At 35.5% G+C, this 27,425-nt stretch overlaps 2 protein-coding genes across 2 annotated transcripts; both read right to left on the bottom strand.

The window, feature by feature from the left end:
- Nucleotides 1-3,392: 3,392 nt before the first annotated feature.
- LOC143051428 (uncharacterized) lies at nt 3,393-12,593 on the bottom strand. Its single transcript, XM_076224330.1, has 3 exons — nt 12,060-12,593; nt 7,841-8,027; nt 3,393-5,488 (listed from the first exon to the last, which is right to left on the bottom strand). Exons 1-3 carry the CDS (start codon nt 12,451-12,453, stop codon nt 3,463-3,465), a joined length of 2,607 nt encoding a protein of 868 aa, XP_076080445.1. The 5' UTR covers nt 12,454-12,593; the 3' UTR covers nt 3,393-3,462.
- A 660-nt stretch (nt 12,594-13,253) lies between these two features.
- On the bottom strand, nt 13,254-22,280 carry LOC143051427 (perlucin-like protein). Its single transcript, XM_076224329.1, has 4 exons — nt 22,011-22,280; nt 20,589-20,683; nt 18,974-19,061; nt 13,254-13,538 (listed from the first exon to the last, which is right to left on the bottom strand). The coding sequence occupies exons 1-4, from the start codon at nt 22,231-22,233 to the stop codon at nt 13,321-13,323; spliced, it is 624 nt and encodes a 207-aa protein (XP_076080444.1). The 5' UTR covers nt 22,234-22,280; the 3' UTR covers nt 13,254-13,320.
- Nucleotides 22,281-27,425: the final 5,145 nt, after the last annotated feature.

The following is a 27,425-nucleotide window of genomic DNA, read 5'->3' as shown; positions in this document are numbered from 1 at the left end:
TGTTGGAGAAGTAAAAATCTGACTATAGTGTCGTTGAAATTAGAATGACAAAGTTCAATATTCTGTCAATGGGTGGAGACTGTAAGATGATATAGATGGACAAATCATTATCCCCATTCCTAAAAAAAATTATTGAAGTTCAACAGCCTATCATTTCATTTTATTATTTACTTTTTTAAATCAGTCCTGAAAATAAAATGCAAACATTTAGTTAATTAAAGACCAAACAGCCTATTCAATTCTACCAGTGATTTTTTCTTAAAATTTTGAGACAAGATGTTTCATTACATTTGGAACAAAATAGGATAAAAAAAAATTGGGGTCACCGACTTCGTTTTGTCTCCATAGCGACCTCAATTTCATGGCTTTTGCCAAATTGTCGATTGTTTCGTTTCTTTTTCAAGTGGCGATTATTCAATTAATATTGAAGCTAAAACCAAAATTTTTTTTCCACACATACCAGAAGATTTGTATCTATCAAATAAATACACTACATCATATCATCTAGTTTGCTTTAGTTTCTTAAATCGGGTTTTATTTCATTCCCGCCAAAACATATATGCCAAAGTAAAATGTTTTTCCGTTGTAAAAAAATATCTACCAGTGATTTTTGTAAAAAAAACACAGCAGTTGTAGTGCAATTTGTACTCATTAAAATAAGGTAAAAAAAAGTATATGTCACCGACCTTTAAAAAAAGATACGAGTTATATTACGTTCATTTTTTCATTTGTTTTCAAGAAAAGATTTATCTATCATCAGAACAATGACTCTGACGTCACAATATGAATTTGCCGCAAATTTTGATAAAGATTTTCGGTAATATCGCAAATTAGGATGTTTGACACATAAACAACTAGTTTTAAATAAAAACAAAATCCCGGAATGGGCTTTATTATTCGTTATTCGATAAAACTGGATTTGGTATTTGTATATAATATGTCGGTATTCAAACAGATATAATAAATCATCGGCTGCCCACAATTGGCTATCAGAAACACCGTTGAATCTTGTGATCAAAATTTACTCCTATGTAAGAGCGTACCTACTTATTTTTAAACTGTATACACGCTTTACGACAGAGGGTCTGGGCCGAATAATAATATAATATTTGAAGATTATTTTCTTCTATATATCAACAAATTTGTTATGACTTTTTGTCTGTGACTTTTTATCCGTTTACTAAACTTCTACTGGTAAACATAAAATCTGTTACTAATGCATGAATGCCGAAATACTGCACTACATTTATCTGACAATATCTTTCAACCAGGCTTTGAACGAAATAGCAATAAAAACATTCATGAGAAAAAAATCATAATTACGATCAAATTTCCATCGAAAAAAGATGCTTCAAAATGGTCTGCACACACTTTCTTTTTTGCAGGATCTGGGAAAGTGTGTAAGCTTATGCCATGGGAACTCCGAGTTGAACATCCGTACGCTTGACAAGTCATTTTGATACTGAATATACGATATGCCATGCTTGTTTTTTCGCTTTGTGGTATTCAGATATTTTATTCAAATATACTCACCACGTAACAATTTGTATCGGTGATGCCGTCAAAATGGCGATAAATCGAGAAGTGATAGTGGGATTTTGATTTTGATTTTAATCACTTATCTAGAAGAATTGAACAATAATTTTAACAAATCTGTGATTATTCATATCAAATAAACATAATATAAAATTTTCATTTTTTTGCGAAGTTTCCCTTTAAGGAAACGGTTTTTAGCATTTTTAGTTGCAAATGTCGTGTGCAAAAAGCATTAAAGTTACAGGTATTTTTTTCCTAAAAATATACGTGAAAGGAAGCTCGAAGAAAATCTATAATTGAACAAAAAAAAAAGCATCTGACTGAAGAATTACCAAAGAAAAATTGGAAATCTAAAAAATAATTACAAAATGCATTGCCCAGTGTAGCCCTTTTAACCAGCAATTTCCATTATCTTTTTATTTGTGGTAGAGGATAATTGATTATACGCCAGTTAATAGATTAGGAACTACCCTTCGTAAAAAAGGCATGTAAACACTGAGACTTCTTTATGATATATACACAATACTATCATTTGGCTTAGGCATTCACCATTCGTCTGTTGATACTTCAACTTTCATGCTCCTGTAAGCTGGATTATGTGCTAAACGTCCAGTGGCAAAGAGTTCATGCATGTTCAGGACAAAAACGAAATGATAGATACATATAGGTCCTTTAATCACGCGCTCATTACGTGTCATCATGACTTTCCTGTAAAAGGGGTGTCCATAATGAATGCTGGGACTTTGGAAATGTCATTGTAAAATACTAATTTAATGTAAACGTGAAAAGTGAATCATGTTATGCTTGTGACAAATAAACTTCTGTATGCATACCATATGTGACCTAAACATATATGGCTTGTTTGAAATGTCCGTATTTTTGCTGTTATCATTCCCTAAGGCTATGAGGCTTATATGTTTATAATCACATGTATATTCGTTCTAGATGTGTGATTGATTTATATGCTGAGGACAAACACCGATTTCGATTGTTGCTGAATATTATATTTGTTCTTCGTTTTTTAAAATTTTGAACATAAACTTTCTCGTAAACTTACATACGTAATTTCGGATTCTGCTATAGCTTGTAATGAATAAGGTTTTTTGTTCTCATTGTTGAAGGTCTTCCGATAACAAATAATTGCTAACTTTTATGTCAAGTGGTCTGGTGGGGACTTGTCTTATTGGCAATTGTACCACATCTTCTAACTTTTTTTTATAATACTTTATCCAATGAACGTTTTGTCAATGTTCTAATATAAATATCCCACTAGGAACATTATCGGTTGTGGCAAAGTATAAAATATTTTGTGATACAAATATCATGAATGCATATGATCTTATCTGTTAATGCTCATTAAAACGAAGCAGCAGTAATAAGTATTCAGGATTGAAATAAATTTATTACATATGCAGTAATAGATTACAGTATTGATAGACTGGTCAATCTAAAACAATAATACAAATGACACCATATTTTGTTTAAACTGAGATTTTAATAACACTTCATCATATATTATAAATAAAATGCTCCTCCCCCACCTTATTACAAGTAAAGTGTTCCGTCCGTTTAGACATTTCATTACTTACAAAAGGAAGCAAAAAGTATAATAAATTTTCCATATTTTTATTACAAAAAGTGTTTAATAACATGGCTGTTATAAAAAGGAAGTAAAATAATGAATGTGCCGTATGTTGCAGCGAGATTGTGTTCGATTAAAAAAACCTTAATGAATACAAAGTTATAGCTTACCTAGCCAAATTATGAGTACACAACTCACCTCACAGTTATCATAACTGTACATGTACATGTATTTTTATGTAAATTTCTATAGGTATATACAATCTATTTGTTGTAGTTTTTGTTTCTGCAAAGTAATACATCCTATATAGCAATTACACTCAATTCAATTCTTCAAACAAAGTTCTAATTTCTATCCATTAAATTTGCAATACAATCTCTTATTTTCTTCGCGGTACACTTGTGTGCTGTTACCCTGACTTGTCCGTCATGTCTTTTCTCAGACAGTACACTTTGTATACCCATTTCAGGGTCTCGGTTGTACGCTAGGCATAGTTGGTTGAAGTCTAAACCACTGTCGGCAATTCTCTTCAATATTACTGATGACACAATTTTGTCTTGAAGCAATTGCTTTAAAGATGTATATCGAATAGCTGACAACTTAGAGTGCTTGCAAAGTTCTATACATGATTCAGTACAAAATGAATGGGCAATAACTTCGTCATGTGACGCGTCAGAAGCATTTATAAGTTTTTGTAATATTTTCACATCATCTGAAGCATTATGGGCATTGTAAGTGCTCTTGAGAATAGTATGTGCTAGTTGCTCTTGTTTGTGACTCTTTAAATCTGGAAACTTTGCGCGGAACAAAGGCAGAGTATCTGTGAAACCAGAGACCTTTTCAGAAAATGAAGCTGCAAGATGGTATTGCTGTAAAGTATTCACTAGTCTTGGCATGTCAAATCGCCTGCAGTTATGTCCAAATAAGATTAATTTATGAGACGGAATATTGTGTAACCAGAAGATGAAGTTTTGGAGAGCTTGTTGTGGTAGACATGAATCGACTCTGTGCCCGTTGTAACATAAAAAGTTGTGAGAAACAGTTAAACCGGTGACTTCTGATGCATATTTATTTATAGATTTAGTTGGAGTTACATATTGGTTAAACAAATTGTCATTGTAAATAGCAGAAATTTGTAAGATATCACAGTCCATAGTCAATGAGCTGGTCTCTAAGTCAAAGAAGACTCTAGCATATGCTCCATCATCAACGTTGATGCTGTTTAGAATTGGGATAGTAATTGGAGCTGATATCATTGTAATGTCAGCTGCAGAAGTTGGTAGTATATCAACTGCAGTTTGGTAAGTCACTCCTTCACGAACTTCTCCAACAACCTGCTTCTGCCTTTGAACATTCAATTTTAGGATCTTCTTTCTTTTAAATTCTGTTGTTCCCTTCAATGTATTTTGAAGTTTTCTCTTTCTCGTCAAATTTTGTGAAGTTTTTGTTGTGTGTTTACCGGGTGACAAACCACACTCCTCGTTTATTTGCGTAATATAATCAAAATTAAGATTTTTCTGGGCTGCTGCACACATAACTCTACTTTCTAGGCTTTCTGATGCACAGAAATGTTTGTTTTTCGGCGCTTTATGTGCTACCATGTTGTTAAAGGATTCGTTATCTTTGGTTGATCCACATGGTGCCAATTTGTTTACATTTTTTTCCTCAACATATTTCATGAAAACAGATTCCAGTTCAACTTTTAAGTTTTGATTGTTTAACTTAATCGTAGGTCTGTACTTGTCTGGATTTTGAAGATATTTACACCAGCTTTCATTGCATTGATTATGACAGTTAAAACTATGGGGAATTATTGCTGAAATGTTTTCTGCTATGGATTTGGGGTCATTCTTGTGAGATTGTATCGCATACATGAAACATTTTTGAAGATGAGCGATATCATCGGCAGTAAAGTCTTTTTTGTATTTTTCCTTTATTTTGTATAATTTATTTCCTAGTTGCACTCGAGTATGGCCCATATCACTCCATTTGTCCACTTCGTGGTCTATTTGGCTTCGTATTCTAGCTATGGTTGTCGTATCGTCGTCCATAATTACGTTTGCTACTGTACAGCCTTTCTCTTCAATATTCTGTACTAAACTTAGCCCAACATCTGGTTCCATGGCTTTAGAGGTGCCGTACCAATTTCGAGTACAGTTGTGCTTAGGTTGTTCTTTTCCCTTGCCTTCCCAATAAGAGCAAATTCTACAGTCTGTCGACCTTAAGTCCAAATCAATTAATTTCCCGGTTAAATGACCAATCATACTTCCGACTCCTGATTTTGAGTTGTATTTTCGTCCACTCCCCCTCTTCTGCCATCCCATGTCGTATTTAACTGACACTGGTACATTATCCCCACTATTTGAAACACTGAAAAATAAAAATTTCTTAACTTTTGAAATTCAATTTGGTATAGACACAACATTGTTTTGTGTATATTATTTGAAACAATCAATATCGGATCTAACACTTTACCCTCTTTCAGTTCGCATAGAACGTGTTACATGTAAACACAAAAAAGCAGAATACAAAACTCACTCACCCACCCACTAACTCACTCACTCACGAACCCATGAACTCACTCATTCACTCTCTCAAGAACACATGAACTCACGAACGAACGCACTCACGAACGAACGAACGACTCTTTTCGTTTGCATAGTACAAAAAAAGAAGAATTTACTCACTCACAAACGAACAAACTCACGAACGAACAAACAAACTCACGAACTCAATAATGAACGAAGGAACGAACGAAGGAACAAACGATTAAACAAACGAACGTACCAACGAACGAACGAACGAACGCACTCACTCACTCACTTACGAACGAACTAACGAACAAACGAACGCACTCAATCACTCACAAACGAACGATCAAACAATCAAAGGAAGGAAAGAAACGAACTAAAACTTTACCCTATTTTCGTTTGCATAGAACAAAAAAAAAGAAAAATATTCCACTCACTCACAAACTCACGAATGAACGAACAAACTCATTCACAAACTAATTCACGAACTCATTAATTCAAAAAATCCCGGACGCACGCACTCACTCACTCAATTACGAACGGACTAGCAAACGAACAATGGAAGGAACGAACAAACTAACACTTAACCCTCTTTTTGTTCGCATTGAACAAAAAAAAGAATATTTCACTTACTCACAAACGAACGAATTCACGAACGAACGAACTAACACACTCACGAACTCATTAACTCACTCACGAAGGAAGGAAGGAACGAACGAACGAACGTTTCAGGGTTTTCAATCATTAAACTCGAACGAACAAACGAACGAACGAACGAACGAACGATTGAACGAACCAGGGTTTTCGATTATCAAACTATTAAAATTAAATAACGAGAATATTCTATCTCAACCTGAAAAAGATTGGCTCATTTGCTTCAAGCAATGATTATCGTGTGTTAGATGTATTATCAATGGTATTTATAAACTCATAGTAACAATTTAAATAATTGGTATAATATACAAAACAAAATCATCTCATCCAAATTCTTCATAAGATAATGCGAAATATCATATATCATCATGACATGCTATCATAAGTTATATGGTTCGTTACTGACCCCGTACGGATCCATAGAGGGTGAGTAAAATCCATAGGGGGTGAGGCCGGAGGCCGAGTCCCCTATGAATTTTATTCACCCTCTATGGATCCGTAGGGGGTCAGTAGTTAACCGTATAACGAATTTATCGGACGCTGGACTTTTTCTGCGTCGTTTTGTTGAAAAATCAACAACGAAACGCAACAAAATTAATAGATGACGTCGCCATTAACGCGTCACGAACCCCCTATGAAACATACTAACCCCCTACGGTCTCATAGGGGGTCACCACGTGGCGGGGTTTAACCAATCACAACGTGATATTTCATCTATGGTCCGATAATGAGTTTTAAGAAAAGAAGAACACCCAACAAATCGCATATCAAAATTGAAAATCAAACTGATTATATTGACCTCTAAAATTATATACACATACAACAAGTACTTAGTCTCTTAAAAGAACGCCCGGTCATATAAAACGCGCACTGGACATGACTGTTTTATTTCTATTTAGACTTTCCACATTTTATCAACCGTTTGAGAACTTATTTGGATGATCACGAGTCCTGCTTCATTGCACATATAACGCAAAATAAATTGCTATTTTTTGTTTTGTTTGGAAACTGCAGTGTGTCATATTAGCTTTAATAATGCTTTCTGAAGGTATTTGATGGAACGCATGCAAATTCATGAGGGCGTGACAAATTGTTACTAATGTCCAATCAGCTTTTCTGTTGTACAAAGTTTGACGTGTGTTGATGTATATGAAATTGTCATAGTTTTATAAGATTGACTTTTAGCTTGAAAGGATATTTACTATAATATATAATATTGTAGGGTTATGACATCGCTGACGACAACGACTGAATCGATGATCGCTTTATATGTCGAATTTTTTTTTTAAAGCTTTTGAAAAAAAAAGTTTGGAAGTAATACAGTTCAAATAAACCTCCTTCTTAACAAACTTTAGGTATTGCTTTCTGAGTTATTTTATTTCGATTTCTTTTATTTCGTTCTCTCTCCTCCAATTTTTGTACATAAAGGTCCCAAAGCAAGTACAAAATTTGGAGTGGCCTAATGAAAACTATAATTGTTTTCTAAGAATTGTTTTAAAGTTGTAGAGGAAATATATAGCAAGCGCATGTTAAATACCTCAATCGTTCTGATGCCTTCTTTTCTTCTTCCAACGAGTCATCCAAAGACCTCTTTGCAACTTGCTTAATCGGTTCAAACACCTCCCGTTCTCTCTTTTTCAATGATGTTTGGGAAATTCCGGGTAAATTGATGTTGGTGAAAAATCTGTTGACCTGATGTGGACCAAGTCCAGTATCATACATAGCTGAAAGATACAATTCAGTATTTAGTTCAGGATCCCATTCATATTTTGTGATATATTGATTGGATTACTAATCATGGTTATATTTATTTTTTTCCGAAAATGTTATTAAAACACCTTTATTCAGAATGACTCTTAAATGTAGATGGCGCATTATTTTTATATGTGCAGATTTGGTCGTGATTTTAAAAAAAATGCATTGTGATTTGATTTTGAAATTATAATTAGTGAGTACACGGCCGACACTTGGCTAACCGAGAGATTGGTCGGTTAATCTATATTGAGTATGCGGCTATATCGGCGGCTGGTCTGTTAATCGGGTTGGCTAAAGTCTGTTAATCAGGTGTTATCGAGAAAATCATAGAAAGTTCAGCATGTTTCATTGTATAACTTTCTAAATATATTTTCATCATAAAAAGTATTCATGTCTAACAAAACAATTCAAGGTACTGAATTCAATGGTGTAATTATTATTTTTCTAGCTTCGATGTACGATCTATAAAATGAAAAGGCGGGTTACTCATCAATAAATTTATACACATTTTACACACATAAAATGTACACAAAATGACACATCGGTTAAATTTACTTGCATTCAATATTTTGAACATCGAAAAAAGAAAGGCATTATGTTTGTTAACCATATTGATATCATTGTGTGAAAAATCTACACGAAAATCTGTATTGTGGTGACATAAATCAATCTTTATTTAAAACCTGGTCTGTTAATGGGTCGGATGTATAAAACCCGGTCTGTTAATTGGTCTGTTAAGAGTTATAAATGGCAATAAAAGTATAATTTTATTGCTATATGGGGTGTTAACGGATCAAATGAGTAGGCTCAAGAAGAGCGGCTAAAATATACGAAAACAACACATGAGCAATGAAACATAACATATACGGAAATAACACATGAAATTGAAAATTGATAAAAATGGTTTCAAAAAGTGTAATATTAAAGTAATATTAATTTCATCCAAGAATGATCGCATATATCATGTTGATTCTGTTTAATTGTCATGAATGACACAAATGTGTCATCTACATTGGTAACCAGTATATAAATCAGAGATAAACGTCGTAATGTAACTAAAAATCAGTAAGTAAAATATATTGGGATGACAAAATATGAAAAATAAAGAAAAAATAATGAGTAAGATAAATAAAATGTAGAAAAAAATGACAATTTAAAGAATACAGAAATAAACAATACCCCAAATCCGGACCCTCATGGTATACACGATAATCTGGATGGAAACGCAAAATATAGAATAATACATAAGGACAGTAGAGAGTGATACATTGCTAAAAACGAGAGAAAATTAATACTTGTTTAAGAATACACACATGGAACACCAATGGCTGTTGAAACAGTAACGGATTGCGATGTTCTTATATTGGTGACAAATTCTAGAAGTTTACATGCGGAAAACTATGGTGGCAGGTTAATGCCATTTTGCGTTTTAGCGTTTTAGCGTTTTCGCCTTACATATTCTATATGGCGAAAACGTGAAATTGCGAAGTCGAAAACGCGAAACCGATTTCTCGTTTTCGACTTTGCGTTTTCGCGTTTTCGACTTCGCGATTTCGCCTTTTCGCGATTTCGCGTTTTCGCCCTATAGAATATGAAAAGGCGAAATCGCGGAAACGCGAAATGGACTTCACCGGCAACCATAGACAACTGTAGTTCTCCTCTGCATTTATGTAGAAAGTAACTAAACGGAATAAAATGAATTGAAACTTAAAATAACCAAATGTAGCTGCATTCGCTCCTTTCCGTTTACTTCTTTAGAGTGATTTGTAAACAACATATGATTAAGTAATAGAAGAAAAGAACCAATGGATGATGATCACGAATAAGGATTTAACGTCCAGTGACAAATATCATGTTCATATGTGAACGAGAACACGTTATATGTACCCTGTGTTGTATTAGAAAGACAATCTCAGTCGGAATTGAGAACGTGCTACTTCGAACAGACACAAAAACTAAGGCTGATCGAAAACGTCAATAAAAAATCATGCATATTCCAGAGGCCAATCCATATCACGCTATATTGAAGTGACACACCCTTCAATAAAATGCAAAGAAAGTCAAAATAAAAATGCTCTTTCTAGGATACTGTGGCACCGTACTGTCATTTTTATTTACTCACGAATATCTCATTCTTAAATTTTTCAAGGGGAAAATATAAAGCTAGCAAAATTATTGTCGTGGCTAAATAACTCTTAACTGACACAATTTCAATTGTCCAACCCATTAACAGACTTTATTCCCATAATTTTCACTAAAACGTGGTATTATTCACGTTATTTTACAATTATGAAATATTTACTTATGTCAATTTATTTTTTAGAACCAAACTACTATTTTGTGTCCTTTAAATGATATCTAAATTTGTTTGTTTCGCCTTTTATTAAAAAAATTGCTATGCGTATAAGCATACATGTAAATACTACATACTTGCGCGACGCCTTTTAGTTTTACTGAAAACTGCGCAGACTAAGAAATGTATTTACAAGTGCAAAATGTTCTATGATAGATATCATTTTGTCAGACACTTTTCTTTTTTTGATTTGGATCTTATAACATGCCAAAAATCTGTATATTTAATAGAGTTTAACATTAAATTAAGCGTTTTACTCTTAACAGACGTATAACCAACCCGATTAACAGACCAATCGCCCATATAGCCGCATACTCAATATAGATTAACCGACCAATCTCTCGGTTAGCCGAGTGTCGGCCGTGGAGTACAGAGTGTGCCTGATGTTGCTAAACAGTCATTGTTAATGTCTATGAACTAGCAAACAGTAACTGTGAGTACTATTATTTCAGTAAAATGTTCTTATTCATTTTATGCACATGGTGTTTTTGTTTTTGCAGTTTACGATTTTTTTAATTTAGGAAAATTGTATTTGTTTTAATAGTTTTTCACAGGTTAGGACAAATTTGGCAATGCACTTATGCACGTACTCGCATGTTTTATCCCCGCCACATTCTTTATGTGTTTGAAGTCGCGAGTCCGTAGTTCAATGCAAGTCGGTCATATTTTAGTACTAGTAAACTGTTTTGTCATATGCCTTTAGTTTTCATTAATGGATGGTTTCAATTTTGCCTGTAGTGTTTTCGTCATGCCGGCCATACGGCGTAGGTTTTTCTCATTGATGATTGCGATATGGCTGTCCATAATTGCTAACATTAACTTCATTTGAAGTCTTGTGGATCTTGGCAATAATACTAAATCTCCTTACTTTCTATATAAAAAGATTACCCCCATCACCTAAAAAAATATCTACTAATTGAGATTATTGAGTTGAAGTAACCCTGGGTCCGTCTTTTTTTCGGGCGAATTCATGTTATATTCACTATAAACATGATTTTTTTTAAAATAAATTTATATGTAATTCTGTCAATGTACGATGTATCATAATGAAAAGGGAAAAAAGGAAAACAAACAGAACCATGATTTTGAAAAAAGGGGTACATTAACCATTATAATACTAGACTATATAACTCCATCATTTTGTATATTTTATAACGCTATGTTAGATTTTTATGCTTTTGAAAAGACTGATTTTCAAAATTGAACAAGAAATGATCAGGAATCGTAAGTATCTGGGACGTCAGCATATTTCGTTGTTTGAAAGGGAACCTTATAAATTGTGACGTCATTGGTATTTGTTGTTGACGTCAGGATACTTTCAACGTTATTGTTTGAATTTTTTGACATTATCACACAATGAAATTTATTAAATGACAGGGTTATTTTTGTCAATACTTGTAATTTATGTTATTACAAGTAATTTCTTTTATCTATAAATCTATTTTATGGCAATTTTATTCGTTCTGTGTGGGTTTTTTTTGTCATTATTTGTTTTTTTTTCCTTACGGGGCGACATACTGTACGATCCTGAATATTGGTACGTGTACATTGAAAGCCTAATTTGAATTTTGTTGTTCGTGTTTCCGCATTTTTCCAGTTTTGCTTTTGATAATAATTATTTTCATTGTTAAACACTCTTGTGAATTACCTATAGCAATCTTTGTATTGATGTCAAATATTGGTCTTGTTCTCTGTTTTCCTTTTTCATGATGAACTTTCCCTGAATTGATTTTGTTAAGCATTCCACAATCACAAGTTATATAAATTATAGATCCCATGGCACATACTGTTTCTGAGACAACTCTAGTGAATCTAAGTTCTTCACCGCAAAATTCGCAACCGTCCATCAATCTTTGTTGGAGTTCTGCTGGTTCAAAAACTCTCCTCTCTCCAGGACTCCACACTTCCGGAATTGTTGTATCTACCAGCAAACTGTTACATGATGTTGTGGTTGAATTAAGCTGGCTTAATCTATCACTTGCTTTTCGGCGACGCGATTTTTCGGTATCCTTAACAAAACGTCCTTTGATGCGGGACGCCATGTTGAAATCTGCTAATTTCGCATAATGGAACGTGATAGTTTGCCGTTTTAGTATAGGGGCCGAAAAGACAACGTCATAGACCTTTTATCTCACAATACCCGTTGCGCTAGATAATGCGCATAAACAATAGGCTGTTTGGTCTTTAATGTGCTAACATGCAGCATGTATAATCAATGACATCCTCCGGTTTATCTACAGCGTAGCTGCGGAACCGTAGCTCTTGGGTCCTTATGTTATTTTTTTAATATTTGTTGATGGTCCACAAATAGTCAAAACATAACACAAGGACCTAAGAGCTATGGTTCCGAAGCTATCTACAGGATGCAATGCTAGGTCCCATACTTTTCCTTATTTACATAAATGATCTTGAATCATCGATCTTGATTTTTTTAAAGAAAAGTGTCAAGGTCAAGACATTTAAGAGAAATCAATGGACTACTCATTAGTGAATTTTGAAAGAACGAAGATATCCCTTAAATCTGTTTTTAAATTCTAAAAATTAATACCCAATTCAAATCATTACAACCTTTTATAAATAACTAAAACATCCTTTATAAAACTATAATTTGCTTATTATTTGAGATAAACTCTAAGAGCCGCTGAATAACACTAAAGCAATGTTCTGAAATCTAGCCAATGCATCGACCATTTTAAGGACTACCATTTGATATTCTGGGGAAGAGGATTTTATCATGTTTCACATTTATTTACACATGTTGCTACGCACTCTTTAGTTTCAAGCATTTATGTAGCATGATCTTTATTTTCATCCTGAATGGGCTCAGTTCTTACTCAACATGTAAGTTATTTATTTTTTAAATCCTCCTGTCACTCCAGAACATTAAATTGTCGCTCCCTGTCTGATATCTATAAACGTTTTTCACAGATGTAACCGCCTCTCTTTGAGTAACATTCCCCGTCATTCCACTTAAATGATTTTGAATACATCATCATGCATTGCTCGCCGTTCGAACTTGGGTTACCAGGGGACCAGTTTTTGTAATTCAACTCTGTGAAATCAGAAATCCACATCCAAGTATTTCTTCCAGTTGGATCATTTCCACCTAACCAAATCTGTGTTTTACCTACAATTAAAAGGCTATATTTTGTACGATGTGTTGTATAAACAATATGATATTAAACGTAACTAAAGTAAAAAAAAATGTCAATGTATGCCGAAAAAAATCAGGGAATAACCAAGGATTCGAGAAAAGTCGGGACGGCGTATTTGTCGGTAATGGTTAAACAAATATTTGCAATCAAAGCATGTGGCGACACCTTCAACACCCCCCCAAATCCGTCACTGGTAACAGTCCTGATTATCAATCAGTCGTTTTGATTGAACATGCGTTGGAGACACCTGAACCAACACACCAATGACATCTATCAAAATGGCCAAAAATAGCATTTCTGTTGGTATTATTCGTATTGAGAATATCTGGAATTCTTAAAAATTCTACAAATAAATCACAACTTCTTGTAAGATCAAGACGTAAGCAAACAGGCCTAGTAAAAAGAAAGGTAAACGATACCAAAGGGACATTCAAACACACAATTCCCAAACAAACTGACAATGCCATTTCTAAAGTAGAAAAAGAACAACAGATAAACTATACAACAAAGTAAACTTAAGACTGAGTAACATTGGTCTTATAGAGGTACTCCGGAAGGGTAAACATATCCGGCTCCACATGTGGCAACCATCGTTTTGCTCATTTTAGTGCAAACCCTGTGATAAGTCTGATTTGGTAGGTCACATTTCGGGAAAATAAGACGGCTTTTTAGTTCAGACAATTGTAACATATCAGTTTATTAAGTCTGTTGAAAACAAATGTACGATCAACAATTAACAACGTCAGGTTATCATCGCTAGCATTACTGCATATTGATCGGGATTTCAGTGTGAATGTTGACAAAGTAATAGAGAAGTTCGTTTCTGCTTAGACCCGAAGAGCAGATTTTTGTCAATGTTGAGTAAATTCTGTAATTCAAAAATGTGTTGTTTATGTATTAAATTAACCATGATTTACTCTATTCAGAAGATTCAAGTATTAATAGTTTTACGTTCATAAATTGTTTATAAGTCCTATCTACATGTAGCTCCTCTTTAAACCGTCCTATGACCGAAAACCGAAAAAAAAAAAAAAAACATTCTGCATTAAAGGGTCCCAAATTTTGGGCAGCAGTTGTCCTTTTCTAGATTTAGACATTTCAAACTTCATACTAAAATTTACGACAAAAGAGACGATTTTTCATTTCCTATTGTTAATTTTCCTTTTTTAGACGGCGATGTGCCTTTGGCTCCATCATACGGTGTTTATATATCCCAACTCGTTCGGATGTCGTAGATTTTAACGAACGTAATCAATGCATGACTGGGAAATTGTTGTGTCAGGGATTTCGATACCATAAATTACTTAAAACTTTTACTAAATTCGTTCATAGATACAAAGATTTGATTAGTAAATGTGGCTATACCTGTAGAAAACTTAATAAAAATGGTATTTCACATCCTAAATTTTATGGTAATATTGTACGTTAAGCGAGGAAATCACTATGTGATCCGTGTAAACTCATCGAACCTTTAAACACACTTATAAGTAAGGGTTATCGTACCAATATTGTACTTGGATCTCTGAATATAGTTTATATTGGCACTAATATCGATTTTGTCATTAGAAAATTAAAACATAACTAAATTGTATCTTCTTTTTGAGGCGGGATGTATAGAGACACAGACACGTTAATTTTTTTATCTTTATAGAAGTCGCTCCTCACTATCCTACTACCTGTCGATACATTTATGTTTGGCATTGCACAAGTCATGTCTTCTCTGACTGTTCATGACGTTAAAATACTAAATCCCTGGGATGTGTTTTAGTTGATTTTAGTCTCTGATGCATGATTTTTTTTATTATTAATTGTTTTTGGTTTTTAACTAGCTGTCAGTAACTGCGAGTACTCTCAAATCGTATTTTCTTGTTAATTCGACCTGTTGATACTGTTTATAATGCTTTTTGTTATTATATATTTATATGGATCTTGTCTATATACCAGCGTTTTCTGTACGTCCGGTGGCAAATATGTTATATGCATTTTCAGAACGAGAACCAATTATCAATTGATACAGTAAGTAGGTTGAACATGGACGGTGATGTCCCTTTGACACCAGTTAACGGTGTCTGTATGTCAAAACTTGTTCGATGTTAACTTGTCTGTGGTGACGTATTACTTATGTATTGTTAAATCAGGGATTTCGCTTCAACACGTTACTTGAAACCTTTTTCTAAATTCGTCCATAGATAAAAAAAAAAAAAAAAAAAAAAAAAAAAAAAAAAAAATGGTTCGGAATTTAGCTGTTTCCATAGAAAACTTGTACATTTAACATGGAAACACATCTTTTTTATGATGATGTTGTTTACCGAGTCCAAAAATTAGATACGATCCCGGTAAACTTATCGATCATTTACATAAATATTGAAAAAAGTTATCTTTGTATCGATCTAATAAGTTCAGCCTTTTTCATCTGATTTTTATATATTTTTTTATGCAGGATTGTTACGCCATTGTCCCAGTGCTGGGTAGGGTTTTAACCACACTACATTCTGTATGTGCCTAACCCAGGTCTCGTGCCTGTAGTTACGTGGTTGTCGTTAGTTTGTGTCTCTCCTATTTGTTTATCGTTAATTGTTTTTCTATACATGAGGGTACCATTTTACGATATATAAAAAAGGAGATGTGGTATGATTGCCAATGAGACAACTATCCCCAAAAGACCAAAATGACACAGACATTAACAACTATAGGTCACCGTACGATATGCCCATTTCAACAATTACATTTTTCTTTCTGTTCTAGGCTAAAATATATTTGAAAATCAAATACAATCAATAACTCAATTCAGGGGCGTAGCTTACGTTGAGGCAACCGAGGCAAGTAAAAAAAACACAAAAAAATATTTTCCTTCACTGTATTTTCTTTTAAATGATTGTCGCAGCAAACTGGCTACTAAACAATAAGATAACAACTTGTTATGTATTGTTGGCGCGGTTATTGATTCATACCCTTTACGAATTATTCAAGACTTATGGGAACATTTGAATTAATGTTCCCTCCTCTATTTAGACAAACCCTGTACGGTAGTTTTCTGTAATTCAAGTTTGTCAGAGTAAAAGGAAATCGACAACAGAGTTATTTTGTCCTACCCCATTGCAAGCGAAAAGATGAGGATCCAATTCACGAGTCACCCGATCAAATCACTTTACCATTGAATTAGGTAAATTATTTAATTTTGTATCAGAATAATTTCTAGTATATAAGGGTCTGGGTGAGGATTTTAAGAAAACAGAAAAATCGGCCCTGAAATTAAGTTAAATTTAAAAGAATATGGATTTAAAATAGTGCTTAATTATAAAATAAAGGAAAATCAAATTATGGGCGACAATGATTAAAAAATAAATATTTGATAATCCCATTCTAAGCATTCAAACCCTCATTTAAAACCGTTGACATGTTCCCCTACGACTATGTTCATTGACTCTGGTACCAAACAAAACAAAATATGCATCTATATATCATAGTGCACAGAAAATAACTTATATAATTATGTTGTGGTTCTCAAGTTTTATTCTCGCTATTTTAAATTCATAGTACGTTTTCACAAGCAGGGAATTTAAGATATTTAAAGGAATCACTAATTCCAGAGAAATATGTCTGACTGTTAGTTAATACATAATGTCAGTTTATATATAAAAAAAATCAACCAAATACTGTTCATTTATAATGAAGACTCTAGAATAAAGTAAATGTTAGCTATTCGCCGGTTGTCATGTTCATCATGAATGAAAAAAAAGTAAAAAAATCATTCAATATATAATTACAAGACCTTCGAAGGAATACACCACTAAAACAAGTACCGTGCTACACTCTACATGTAGCATATGTTTTTCTCCTAGTTTATCCTGAAATTCGTTTGTTCAATCCAGCTGTCATTTTGTGGTGATTATCTATAATTCGTTGATTCGTGACCTACGACCAAATAAATGATCGTCACAACACTTATTAGAAATAAACCTTAATATTTACGTTTTTTTTTCTGTATTGAACATTTTGTACAGGTTTCTTCTATCCACCGAGCAAGGTCATGATTTCTTGTGATATGACGTGTGAGGTACAGCCAACTATATTAGAGTTTTCTACGGCTTGGAAATATATTGGGAACCATTAGGCATTTGAGCTGGCTTTCTGTTGGGAACAGTATGTCAATATATATGTTCCTGCTTTCTGTAACTGCTAGCAAGTCACGAAACTGACTTTTCATTGGTTGTCTAATGTGATACCTTCACGTATTTTGTTATTTTTATAGCTTTGAGTATAGATAGTAAGGCATATAATTAACATTATTATGATGAAAGAAAAACAGCAACTATTTTTAACGATTCTTTCTTGTTCAAATTGTAAAAACCTCGATAGCTACGCCCCCCCCCCCCTGACCCCCTGCCTCGGTATAAACAGAAGGCAAGCTACGCCACTGCAATTTTATTAAATAAAACGTCCACAATTCATCCGAATGTGACACCGTTTTTATACGGTACTGATTGTTTTTCTGTACCAGATGCGCATTTCGGCAATCAATGTCTCTTTAGTGATACTGAAGGCCAAAACATTTGAAAATTCAAACACCAAGGGTGTGATTGTGATCAGACACATACAGTAGAATATCCATAAACACACGTACTCAAAAAGGTATAGTTAAGAGAGCTACCATTTGATTTTTAAGGTATGAAAAAGTTTGTCCTGAATTTTTTGTTGGTTGTAATCTGTCCTGCATCTTTTCATTTTTCACTCCATTCGGTCATGCATTAGTTTATCTTGACTCATTTATATATAAATTGTCATTCCGATTAATTTTTTTTTGCCAAGTGCTCATTCTGACTATTTCTTTTCTTTCAAATTTCATCCTAGCCCCCCCCCCCCCCCCACCCTAAAAAATGAAATGGTACGTCCCTAAAGACTATAGTGAAGAGGGGGGATAACTTTTATTATCACGGCTCACAACACACTTCTTGGACAAATCATTATTGAATTCCCAAATGAATTGAACGCTTTATTGGCTGCCATGAACGTGACTGGAAAAGACTCTGCCTAGACATACTGACCAGGTGACAATTCGGTTAACATGGAACAAGGCTAAAGAACTAGAGGCATAGAGGCATCCTCCAGTAAACACAAGCCGGCCCTGAAAAAGAACAAAACACCATCCACCAGAAGAAGGGAAGCCAAGCGTTATGACCAGTGGGTGTTGGCCAAAAGCTCTGCTGTAACCGCCGCTGAAGTAATACCATCATGTGACACCGCCAGCGTAGACCAGAACCATCAGACAGAAGCCAGAACATCACAAGAGGGAATCGGAGAGATAACACCTACCAAATGCCAAGATGGACCTGAGGGGGTCCGATAGGTAGATGAAAGTCCGCGATATATTCTCGGATAGGGTTAGGGTTAGGGTTATCTAACTCACCTGCATTTGTAATTTTGGTGCCTAACCATCGATTTTCATCTGCGTCGTATATTTTTACCAAGTTACTTTTCTTTGATTTACACATATCCTTTAAAACAGAATAAGTACTATTTACAACATTTAATTTGTTATCCAGGATATGATTAAATATTGTCAACATTTTTTTTTCTTTTTCTTTTTTCATTTAATCTTAATCACGAAAAATCGGGGGAAAATATCGTTTATAAAGCAGTACTGGCCCATATCAACTATTAAATCCACTGTTCGTGAATACTATTGTGTGCAATCGTCGAGGACATTAAAAAAAACTTTATTGGCGCCCTGTGGGGAACATTTACCAAACATGACCGACGTTCAGCGGAGAACGTTACAGAATACGAAGTGGGATTATTTGGACGATACTTGGTGTTCAGTATTCTTATCTTCGTGTCCCCGTTTATCGAATTTCTTAAAAGACACTTGACTTGCGAAAGGCTATGAGATATTATACAAAAATATAAAACTTTGTTTATAATAACTTAAGGATGTACTGAGGTGATCTAAGGTAAAATTAAATAAATCAGCAACTCAAAATTGATACTTTCAGCTGGGAGAGTATAAGTTAAGGATAAAAATAAGCTTAAAATATTGATAGGTCATGGAACTCCTTTTCGATGTATTCGATTAATAAATATGGCGGGAAAAGGCTGACTCGGACTTTTACTTTATATTTGCATTGGTATTATTTGGGTCTCAAATCAAAATTAGAAAATCAAGAATCTAATTAAATTTTTTCAAATGACCTTTTATCTTGATATAATACATCTAGAAATTGACTATGAGGGTCGATTGAAAACAAAACTTTACGACAAAAGAGATGATTTCAGCTTTCCAATTGTGAACTTTCCATTTCTAAGTAGCAACATTCCAGCAGCACCCGCATACGGTGTATATCTATCTCCCAATTGATACGATATTCCCGTGCTTGCATTTCCTATCATGATTTTCTTGATAGCGGGTTGTTCCTCACAAGGAAGCTATTAAATCAAGAGTTCCAAATTGTGAAGTTGAAATCATCAATCATTACGGACGCCATCACGAATTGGTTGATCGTTATGGAATAACCGTTTCACAAATGATATCGGATATGTTCCTTACGTCGTAACTACAATTCCCTTGCCTTTCATGAATGTGACCTACTGAATAAGACTATTTACCGGATTTGTTATCTCATAAGCACCACGACAGGTGTCACATGTGGGGTTAGATCTGCGTACCCTTCCGGAGCACCTGAAATCACCTCTAGTTTTTTGGTGGGGTTCGTGTTGTTTATTCTTTTTTTTTCTATGTTGTGTCATGTGTACTTTTGTTTGTCTGTTTGTCTTTTTCCAATTTTAGCCAAAGCGTTGTCAGTTTATTTTCGTTTGAGTTTGACTGACCCTCTAGTATCTTTCGTCCCTCTTTTATGAGCCATTAAGTCTTATGTTAAAAGATACATAGATGTTATGGGGGGAAATATTTTACCTTGTATTATATGGGAAAAAACCCAAGGAGTCCGAACATTGGAATCTTACTTGGTTAGTATTCCAAAACCTCACCTAAGTACATCCGTAAGTATGAAATAGAGAATATTTACCCTTGCATGGTCCCATGTTACACTGGTGTATGTAAATAAATAGCAGTTATTCCTGAATTGAAACCATCCGTGGTCACAAAGCTTTTTGGTCGTATCTACATAAATATAGAAAAAAAGTTTATTTGGTATTCTTATTTATATATGGCCTAAAATACAACATTGTTTGTTTCCCCAATCCCAACCGACCCTGGAAAATTGGTGCTACTCATAAAATTTTATTGTCAAATTTAAGTCAAATATTATTTTATTCATTTCTAATTTTCAGCCTTGCAGGATCGTCCAATGTTGTTCAAGCTTTTTGGAAAACAAAAAATTATTTCCCTACCTTCCGACCCACTTGGCTTGGTAGGGTCGGGATTAGGGAAACAAACAATATATTAATTTAGGCCTTTATGCTCTAACGTTCAAGCACTCGTTTCTTTTTTCATCATTCCGATGTTAGTTCTGTAGCTGATTTTGATGATAATCTGACATTTATATTTGCAATAGTAAAACAGATAATTTGGGGTATCCATCCATGGCACATCATCACAGTACATGTGCAGCAAATAAACAGAAAAAAGGGAATTTACAGACTTAGTTCGTGGTTTGGTGCGGGTGAATGATATATACATGTTTACGGTTCTTAGATCAAATTTCATGAAATTGTTCGTGACCATTTTTTCAGTATGTCTGTTCCTTATTATAAATTGCTAGAAATAATGTAGTTTAATAGAATGTCTGCATTAAGCTACAGCATGGGATTCTGCTACGAACAATTTTCATTGAAGTTCTAGTCAGTTTGTTCTGGTCAGGGTCTTCCTTTACTTGTATGGCTTTACTTGTGAAATAATATGTGATATACAGCAGTATTAAACTGCATACTATATCATTTCTAAAATCTGCATATACGACATACCAATATCGTTTAATAGTTTTGTCTGAAAGTGTTGTTATCTATAATATCGTTATTTTAGAGTTAAATCGCAATCGTTATGTACAATGACGATTCAATTCAGCTATAGTAAACACTCTGACATCATACTCGGGTTTCTTTTGGACAGGTTTACTGTGCCTATTTTTGTGTGTTTGTTTTTTCTATATAAGCTAGAGGTATAGTGGGAGAGTTGATATATCATAAAACATGTTTAACCCCGCCGCATTTTTACGCCTGTCCAAAGTCAGGAGCGTCTGGCCTTTCTTAATTTTGAATGAATTTTTAATTTTAGTTTCTTGTGTATATTTCGGACTTTAGTATGACGTCCATTGTTACTGAACTAGTAAACATTTTTGTTTAGGGGCCAGCCGAAGCACGCCTCCGGGTTTCTCGCTGCATTGAAGACCCATTGGTGGGCTTCGGCTGTTATCTGCTCTATGGTCGGGTTGTTGTCTCATTGACACATTCCCCCATTTCCATTCTAAGTTGTATCTGGATTATCTTACCTTTTAAAAGTCTAACGTCTGCCTGTAAACCATTTAGTTTACTTTTAATTTCAGTATTCTCCTGTTGAATCTTATCCATTTTTGTGTCAAGTTTTTCTACTTTGTTAAGGAAGTACCATAGTAATTGATTACCACTCCCGGCATTCAATTGCCCACTTCTTTGTTTCAAGGACATAGCAAGGACAATACAGAACACTTCCAGAAGTATTATTACGATCTTCATTTTAGTCTTACAAATGGCGCCAAATGATTTCGTCTGCTCCTTCTTCTTTGGAATATGTGTACGTGTCAGAAATCGATTTCAATAATTTAAATGTTGCGTGTTTGACTGGAAATTTCTACATACATGTAATGTTTTATACCGCCAAAATATAACTGACAGTTTCTACTTTGTTGTTTTTACGTTATTTGAAAAATATATATTAAAGTATATAAGAGATGTGGTTTATTTGCCGATCAGACAACTTCCCACCTGAAACCGTTGGAATGACGTGTATAGAAGTCAGCATATATATATTTTATCGAACGCAATCATAGGTTTAAACGTAATTTTCAATTTAGACTTGTATATAAACGCCTTAAAAGTGTACAAACACAACATCAATAATAAAAAAAAAACATCGTAAGAGTTCCGCGGAACCAGTGTCTCGCCGACTTTTGCTGTTAATCGCAGGTTTAACAAAAAGAGATTTTTTTTTTTAATACAAATGTTCCTCTTGATACTATCTTTTGATCGTAAGAAGCTTCTCTGTCCAAGTTTGGTAAAAATCCAGGATAGTTTATGAATCTAATAAATGATTTAAAAACTAACTATGCAATGTTAACTGGAAGAAAAACTAACTCCATTTATAAGTTAAATACGAAAAAAGCGGGTACAAAATTTTAACCAAATTTCCTTCAAGATACTAGCTTTTGATCGTAGACAAGCTTTTGTCTAAGTATGGAAGAAATCCAGGATAGTTTTATAAAGTTATTAAAATTTCAAAAACTTTAACCACAGAGTATATGTAATGTTTCGTGGCAGAAAAAATGGAAAAAATTATTTCTGGATAGATACTATCTTATGTTCAGAAACAAGCTTCTATCCATTTTGGTAGAAATCCAGGATAGTTTAAGAAAGTTATTAAAATTTTAAAAACTTTAACAACAGAGTGAATATAATGTTTCATGACAAAAAAAAAAACTAAGTCCATTTATAAGTAAAATACAGAAAAAATGTTGTTTATTTACTTGGGATAGGCACATCATACAGAATGTGACGGTGGGAAACATGTCACACGTTAGCGGGATCCCAACCCTCCCCTTACCCGAGACAGTGGTGTAACAGTACAGCATGAAAACGAGCTATAAAAATCATTTGGAAAAGGTTTAACTCATCAGATGGATACAAATAGAAATACATCAAACAAAAACACAGAGCGAACGTGGCCGGGTACTTGTACATCCCAACCACTTAAAGACATATAAGTACAGCTCTATCTGAGAGTACCCGGAGTAACACCGAGCGAACGTGGCTGGGTACTTGTACATCTTAACCACGTGAAGACATATAAGTACAGCTCTGAGAGTACCCGGAGTAATACAGAGCGAACATGGCCGGGTACTTGTACATCCCAACCACTAAAAGACATATAGGTACAGCTCTGAGAGTACCCGGAGTAACACAGAGCGAACGTGGCCGGGTACGTGTACACCCCAATCACTTAAAGACATATAAGTAAAGCTCTATCTGAGAGTACCCGGAGTAACACAGAGCGAACGTGGACGGGTACTTGTATATCCCAACCACTAAAAGACATATAAGTACAGCTCTGAGAGTACCCGGAGTAATACAGAGCGAACGTGGCCGGGTACTTGTACACCCCAACCACTTAAAGACATATAAGTACAGCTCTGAGAGTACTTGGAGTAACACAGAGCGAACGTGGCCGGGTACTTGTACATCCCAACCACTTACAGACATATAAGTACAGCTCTGAGAGTACTCGGGGTAACACAGTGTGAACTTGGCCGGGTACTTGTACATCCCAACCACTAAAATACATATAAGTACAGCTCTGAGAGTACCCGGAGTAACACAGAGCGAACGTGGCCGGGTACGTGTACACCCCAATCACTTAAAGACATATAAGTAGAGCTCTATCTGAGAGTACCCGGAGTAATACAGAGCGAACGTGGACGGGTACTTGTATATCCCAACCACTAAAAGACATATAAGTACAGCTCTGAGAGTACCCGGAGTAATACAGAGCGAACGTGGCCGGGTACTTGTACACCCCAACCACTTACAGACATATAAGTACAGCTCTGAGAGTACTCGGGGTAACACAGAGCGAACGTGGCCGGGTACTTGTACATCCCAACCACTTACAGACATATAAGTACAGCTCTGAGAGTACTCGGGGTAACACAGAGTGAACTTGGCCGGGTACTTGTACATCCCAACCACTAAAAGACATATAGGTACAGCTCTGAGAGTACCCTGAGTAACACAGAGCGAACGTGGCCGGGTACGTGTACACCCCAATCACTTAAAGACATATAAGTAGAGCTCTATCTGAGAGTGCCCGGAGTAACACAGAGCGAACGTGGACGGGTACTTGTATATCCCAACCACTAAAAGACATATAAGTACAGCTCTGAGAGTACCCGGAGTAACACAGAGCGAACGTGGCCGGGTACTTGTACATCCCAACCACTAAAAGACATATAAGTACAGCTCTGAGAGTACTCGGGGTAACACAGTGTGAACTTGGCCGGGTACTTGTACATCCCAACCACTAAAAGACATATAAGTACAGCTCTGAGAGTACTCGGGGTAACACAGTGTGAACGTGGCCGGGTACTTGTACATCCCAACCACTTACAGACATATAAGTACAGCTCTGAGAGTACTCGGGGTAACACAGTGTGAACTTGGCCGGGTACTTGTACATCCCAACCACTAAAAGACATATAAGTACAGCTCTGAGAGTACCCGGAGTAACACAGAGCGAACGTGGCCGGGTACGTGTACACCCCAATCACTTAAAGACATATAAGTAGAGCTCTATCTGAGAGTATCCGGAGTAATACAGAGCGAACGTGGACGGGTACTTGTATATCCCAACCACTAAAAGACATATAAGTACAGCTCTGAGAGTACCCGGAGTAATACAGAGCGAACGTGGCCGGGTACTTGTACACCCCCACCACTAAAGACATATAAGTACAGCTGTGAGAGTACTTGGAGTAACACAGAGCGAACGTGGCCGGGTACTTGTACATCTTAACCACGTGAAGACATATAAGTACAGCTCTGAGAGTACCCGGAGTAACACAGAGCGAACATAGCCGGGTACTTGTACATCCCAACCACTAAAAGACATATAGGTACAGCTCTGAGAGTACCCGGAGTAACACAGAGCGAACATGGCCGGGTACTTGTACATCCCAACCACTAAAAGACATATAGGTACAGCTCTGAGAGTACCCGGAGTAACACAGAGCGAACGTGGCCGGGTACTTGTACATCCCAACCACTAAAAGACATATAAGTACAGCTCTGAGAGTACTTTGAGTAACACAGAGCGAACGTGGCCGGGTACTTGTACATCCCAACCACTTACAGACATATAAGTACAGCTCTGAGAGTACTCGGGGTAACACAGAGCGAACTTGGCCGGGTACTTGTACATCCCAACCACTAAAAGACATATAGGTACAGCTCTGAGAGTACCCGGAGTAACACAGAGCGAACTTGGCCGGGTACTTGTACATCCCAATCACTTAAAGACATATAGGTACAGCTCTGAGAGTACCCGGAGTAACACAGAGTGAACGTGGACGGGTACTTGTACATCCCAACCACTTACAGACATATAAGTACAGCTCTGAGAGTACTCGGGGTAACACAGAGCGAACTTGGCCGGGTACTTGTACATCCCAACCACTAAAAGACATATAGGTACAGCTCTGAGAGTACCCGGAGTAACACAGAGCGAACTTGGCCGGGTACTTGTACATCCCAACCACTTAAAGACATATAAGTACAGCTCTGAGAGTACTTGGAGTAACACAGAGCGAACGTGGCCGGGTACTTGTACATCCCAACCACTTAAAGACATATAAGTACAGCTCTGAGAGTACTCGGGGTAACACAGAGCGAACTTGGCCGGGTACTTGTACATCCCAACCACTTACAGACATATAAGTACAGCTCTGAGAGTACCCGGAGTAACACAGAGCGAACGTGGCCGGGTACTTGTACATCCAATCACTTAAAGACATATAAGTACAGCAAGGCCGTAACTTCATTGAGGCAAATGAGGCAAATGCCTCATGTTAGAAATTTAAAAAAAAACTGAAACAAAAGATTGTCTTCATATCAAATTGTTTTCACGGAAAGTGTCTTGCAAGAAACAAGTTCTCTTCACTCTTTGGTGTCGCCCCTGCATGTTTTTTTCGTGATCCATGTTTCTATTTTTCTTTTAGTTTTCAGAATTGATGGTCTTTTGTTTGTACTTCTGTGTCCCGGGTTTGTCTTTTGTTCATTTGTTGTCCTACTTTATGACTATAGTCTGAGTGTTGATTTTCATTTGTAAACGTTTGAAAAAAAAACAATGTATTGCCTTATGACCTTTTACATTGACTAGTTAAACTTGCATTAAGTCGTGTTCAGACCCTTAAACAGAAAATAAAGGAATATGGAGTAAACGTGCACGGGATCTAATTGCACACAAAATCTATGCATATAGAACAAATACAAATGATCAATGGTCAAAGTTTTTATTCCTGTTCTTCATCTTGATAGTTGCTGGAGGATCTTCAACAATAAAAGAATCATTATTACCGTTAAACAAGATCAAGATGGTCCCTAGTGTTGACTAGACTGGGACTTCTCTTACACTGAGATTTACTGTGCGTATTGTTGTGCGTTTGTTTTTTCTACATTGGCTAGAGGTATAGCGGGAGGGTTGAGATGTCAAAAACATGTTTAATCCCGCCGCAATTTTGCGCCTGTCCCTAGTCAGGAGCCTCTGATCTTTGTAAGTCTTGTAGGAATTTTTAATTTTAGTTTTTTGTGTATAATTCGAAGTTTAGTATGACGTCCATTATCACTGAACTAGTATACACATATGTCTAGGGGCCAGCTGAAGGACGCCACCAGGTGCGGTAGTTTTCGTTACATTGAAGACCCGTTGGTGGCCTTCGGTTGTTGTCTGCTCTATGGTCGGGTTGTTGGCGCTTTGACACATTCCCCATTTCCATTCTCAATTTTATTAAGCAGTACTAGTACTTTAAGTATAATACTACACTGTCACTATATTTAAATCTAGTCATAAAAAAATCACCAAAGTCTTAACACAAGAAAGACAAGAACAGACAGACAGACAGACAGACAGACAGGTCCGGTATTAATGATTATGAGAATTA

This window comes from Mytilus galloprovincialis, chromosome 11 (assembly GCF_965363235.1).
Source record: "Mytilus galloprovincialis chromosome 11, xbMytGall1.hap1.1, whole genome shotgun sequence".
NCBI lineage: Eukaryota > Metazoa > Mollusca > Bivalvia > Mytilida > Mytilidae > Mytilus > Mytilus galloprovincialis.
Note: the sequence above shows the minus strand (reverse complement) of the source record. Positions and strands in the feature narration are given on the sequence as shown.